We start from the raw sequence: 4,848 nt of genomic DNA, 5'->3' as shown, positions 1-4,848 counted from the left end.
GACCTTGTGAAAATCTTACTACATGCAAACTTGTACACACACATATATAATTATAACGGAACTCTAAAAATCGTTGAATGGATATTTTGACAAAAGAACTTAGCCCGAAAGTTTTGAAAAATTAAACATGCACACCTACACCTGTAAAATATTGGGTCTTATATATTTAATTCGCTTCGGACCTCCCAAATATCAGGACTGTACTTTTAATACATTATCATTTCTCTTATCATTGACTTCAATTTGTCAATATACTCTAACCAAAATCATAAGAAATATATGCATGTATTTCCTAAAATTAGAATCGGAGTCAAAATAATCAAAAAAGAGTTAATATGGAAAGAAGACAACAAGAATAAAGGAAAAAAGAATATCCAAAAAGCATAACCCTAGTATTAAACTGTAATATTCTACAAATTAATAACCATCCGTTTTCACTTTCTATTTTCTTTCCACCCAACTCCTCTCTTTAAATACCTCTCCCTTTCCAATCTTCTTCTTCACTCAAAACAAAACTCATTCCTCTGTTTTTTTTCTTATCAATGGCAGCACTGAAAGCCGTTCACGTCTCCGATGTCCCTAATCTTGATCAATTACCGGAAAACACCACCAACCCATCTTCCATTTTCTCATCCTTATTCTCCCAAGGTAATTAATTGTGATATTCTTGTTTTCTGATCATCTTAATTTATAAATTTTGCTCAAATTTTCTCTGTCTCTGTTTCTTTTTTTTTTTGTAGGAAAAGAACCAAATAAGGGTTTGATTAAATCGTCAAAGTTTATGGTAATTGGACATAGAGGAAGTGGAATGAATATGTTGTATTCATCTGATTCAAGAATGAAAGCTATCAAGGAAAATTCAATTCTTTCTTTCAATGCTGCCGGAAAGTTTCCTGTTGATTTTGTTGAGTTTGATGTTCAGGTCAGTTTCCTATCTTTGTCTTTTTTTAATCTTCATTCAATTCATCTATTTCTCTCTCCTTTCTTTCCAACTTTTATTACAAGTGGTCTTTGAGTAACTTTCATTCTTTTTCCAGAGAGATCGACTAAATAAACACAAAAAGTCAAACAACATAATGTCCATCTTGATTAAAGATTATTACTAATTACAAGAAAACTAGTGACTAAATCAGATGTTATATATAAAGTTGACTTTAGTTGGACAGTAACATGTATATAGCTGAGGCTATGGAGATCTTGAATGTTACTGTTTTCAAACAAGTAAACTCACGTATTATCCATTGATTTTACTTACAAGAAAACAAGATGATTACTAATTACAAGAAAATTTTAAAAATCCAAATTTTAACAGAATAATATCTATATTTTCTGTGTGCATGAATCATAATTATATAAACGAAGGGTTATCTCATTTAATCGTAAATGTCTGTCCTGAATAAATTTTATCAAATTATCAAGCGAAACTACTATTTTTTTTTAATTTTGTAGAAAGAAACTCGCTTTTGGTTCAGTTTAGGTACGTTAATGACTAGGATTTAGAGAGAATAACAACATTTTTCGTCGAATAAATACTAGGGAACAAGAAAAATCAGGTAGACTCTAGACAGAAATCTTATGTGAATCGTCGTGATTTGTATTTTGGATGATTTTGATCCACCGAATAACGAATCACGACAACCGCATATGACTTCTACTCAGAATCTGTCTAGTTTTTCGTAGCATTACTCTTTTCGGCGGGACACTTTTGTGAATAGAGTGTTATTTTTCAAATCGTAACATGTGTCCAAAAGGAGTACGTTCTAAGATGGCCGCGTATAGATTGTGTCATTATTACTGTGTCGGTGGCCCACCACACCCTTGCTACCGGGTTAACTAGGACTGACTCTAACCCGAGTTTGTGTGGTCAACCCTCTCGTGGTATCATTGACCAATTTGCTTTTGAGTTATTTTTTGGTCCAAACGACCGCATCCTTGACCAGACTAACTATTGGTTTTTTGTATTTGGTCCTTGGGTTTTGGAGTGAATAAGATAATAGTCCAAGATCATCATCAATCGAAAAAATTGACCACTGACTGAGACATATCTATAGCACCAACCCACATATATATGTACGGAAATTTCTTATCTAAGTCACGTGGCTTATATAACGTGTACGGATTTTTGAGTGAAGAAGTATATAATTGGTATCTACTAAAAATATAAAAGTAGCATAGGAATTTGGTCGAAAGACATAAGTTGAATAGAGTTGTCGATATACAAGACTATATAGGAGGAGTACTTGGGTTAGAATAGAACTTACTGTCAGTTCTCACCTTTGACCATAGATTTCTTACTGTTATTTTTCTCTCTTACCTTACGCGTGGATTCGAAACTGTACTAATTGATTTTTCCGTTTTCCCCTTTTTTTCATTATTATAAATAAAAATTAAATTAAAAAAAACATTTGTGGAAGCTAGATATAAACAAAATTGTAACTTTTGTAGGTTACTAGAGACGGTTGTCCAATCATTTTTCACGACGATTTCATCCTTTCAGAAGAAAATGTAAGTCTCTCTCTCTTCTTGGGCGACTCTCACCCTAAAAGCTAGTTTAACCCCTTTCGCCACCAATTTGGGGTCACCCCATCATATTGCTTTCTCTGTACCAATCCATGTCTTTTGGTTTTCATTTTTCAGGGTATTATATTGGAGAAAAGAGTAACAGAGCTAACACTAGAAGAATTCCTTAGCTATGGGCCACAGAATGACCCTCAGAAAGTAACTTCAATTCACCCTTTTTCATTGTTTCATTCTCACAATTATCAAATTGATCTTATTTCTCATTTTACTTTTCTCTCATTGATTTCAGGTAGGAAAAGTTCTTGTGAGAAAATCCAAAGATGGAAAAGTTTTAAACTGGAATGTTGAAAATGATGATTCTCTCTGCACATTACAAGAAGCATTCCAAAAAGTGGATTCTAGTCTTGGTTTCAATATTGAATTGAAGTTTGATGATTACATTCATTATAAAGAAGAAGAAATCACTCATGTTCTTCAATCAATATTAAAGGTTATCTTATTGAACTTAATATCTTCTTCTTGTACTCGAATTCTAATTAAACTTGAGTTGAATCAAATTCATGAAAATCTAATTGCTACCCTTTTTTTTAAATCTATAGGTTGTGTTTGAATATGCAAAAGAAAGACCTATCATCTTCTCAACCTTTCAACCTGATGCAGCTCCACTAATCAAGAAGTTGCAGAATTCATATCCTGTAAGATTGAATTGACTTGAGTCAGATTTCAGAATTATTGTTTTTGTCTTATTCGTTCAAATGAAAGATTTTGACTAAGTTCGGGTCCATTTGGGTCGGACAATTCAGATTCAGACGAGTCAGACTCTAACAATAAGAAATAAAATATACCCCCCTTAATCTTCAAAATTGAATTCGTAGATACCAATATTGTTTTGTTGATGATTAAACCAGGTGTACTTTCTCACTAACGGCGGAACTGAAATTTATGGAGACGTCCGAAGAAACTCGTTGGAGGAAGCCATGAAACTGTGTTTGAGAAATGGGTTGGATGGAATTGTATCAGAAGTGAAAGCCATATTCAGAAACCCAGGAATTATAGCAAGAATCAAAGAGTCTAATCTTTCATTCTTATCCTATGGACAGTTGAAGTAAGTTACCTTCTTTTTTTCTGTCTGAATTAGTCTGAGTGGTTTAGGGTTTATGGGGTATATATATGTTCTAAGATTGTATTGTGGTTTATGTTTCCAGTAATGTAGCAGAAGCAGTTTATATGCAACATGTAATGGGAGTTGATGGAGTGATTGTGGATCTAGTTCAAGAGATAACTGATGCAGTTTCTGATATTATATGCAAGCCTAAGACGATTAAGGCTCACGAGGCCCGTGACCAAGATACTGCAATGGATCAAGGAGAACGAGCAAGGCCCGAATTCTCTCAACGTGAACTATCGTTTCTGCTCAAACTCATACCACAACTGATACAACTTTAATTGTTACTGATAGTTTACCTTTGTGGATAAAAATTAGGTCAAACAAAACCCATGTGTGTGGAATGAAAAGTTATAAGTAGAATTTCTGTTATATCTCTAAATTCCAATCATTTTTTTTTGAGTTCCCTTCATAAATTTTACCTGGGCTGGGCTTAATCATTTGCAGCTCTCTCCATGGCCCACTGATCCATACTCCTCACAATGATTTGTGTTTTCTGGACACCATCATGAATGAATGAATGTAGGACCCAAAACTAGAACATTCGAGCTTAGACGAGACAAATTCAGATCAAATAGAAAAAACACTTGATCATCAGTTGAAAAACACAGACTATCTATTTCTATTAATAAGGGTGGAGGGTATCTTTTTCCCTTCCTCTCAATGGCTGGGATTTACTCTCACTAGTTTATATTTAATGGTTGAGATTTAAGTTTTCAAATTTGGATGACCTAGATTCAATTTCATATCATCGAAGGGTTAAGATGATAAGGAGATATAAGATTAAAGAGAGGAGTGTTATCTGTGGAAGAAGTGTTTTGTTTCCCCTTAAAATTTTACACGCCGAAATATTTGTCAAAATTAACAGATTCCCTTTAAAATTTTGTACTCTGAAATTTTTTCTTATTTTCATAAAGCGCCAACCTAGAATAATGAGATAAAGTGGTTTGGAGGGATGAATAGTGTTTCACCGTTAGAGTGGAGCTCTAAATGTGGGCTCCAAATTTAAAGAAGATTCCAATCTAGAGCGACATTTGGAACTCTACCCTCGGAAATGCTCTAAATAGGGGTGAAGTAGCAAAAAAGTAGCTCTTACTTCAAAGATATTCTTTTTCACTTACTTTAAAAATTCTAAAAAAAGACATAAGAGTCTTTGCCTTGAT

General features: G+C 33.6%; 1 protein-coding gene across 1 annotated transcript; it reads left to right on the top strand.

Moving 5' to 3' along the window:
* The first annotated feature begins 306 nt into the window (after positions 1-306).
* LOC147542418 (glycerophosphodiester phosphodiesterase GDPD1, chloroplastic-like) lies at positions 307-4,067 on the top strand. Its single transcript, XM_086634230.1, has 8 exons — positions 307-648; positions 741-922; positions 2,446-2,505; positions 2,638-2,718; positions 2,810-3,010; positions 3,120-3,215; positions 3,429-3,625; positions 3,726-4,067. The coding sequence occupies exons 1-8, from the start codon at positions 543-545 to the stop codon at positions 3,964-3,966; spliced, it is 1,164 nt and encodes a 387-aa protein (XP_086490356.1). The 5' UTR covers positions 307-542; the 3' UTR covers positions 3,967-4,067.
* Positions 4,068-4,848: the final 781 nt, after the last annotated feature.

This window comes from Eschscholzia californica, unplaced genomic scaffold, assembly GCF_041429995.1.
Source record: "Eschscholzia californica isolate CP2 unplaced genomic scaffold, dmEscCali1.0.p SCAF_4, whole genome shotgun sequence".
Taxonomy (NCBI): Eukaryota; Viridiplantae; Streptophyta; class Magnoliopsida; order Ranunculales; family Papaveraceae; genus Eschscholzia; species Eschscholzia californica.
The sequence above is the reverse complement of the archived record's forward strand: the minus strand, read 5'-3'. Positions and strand labels throughout refer to the sequence as shown.

Coding starts and splice junctions, on each gene's coding strand:
- LOC147542418 (XM_086634230.1), top strand. CDS start 543: ATGGCAGCACTGAAAGCCGTTCACGTCTCCGATGTCCCTAATCTTGAT. Junction 2,506..2,637: donor TCATCCTTTCAGAAGAAAAT/GTAAGTCTCTCT, acceptor TTCATTTTTCAG/GGTATTATATTGGAGAAAAG. Junction 2,719..2,809: donor CACAGAATGACCCTCAGAAA/GTAACTTCAATT, acceptor CATTGATTTCAG/GTAGGAAAAGTTCTTGTGAG.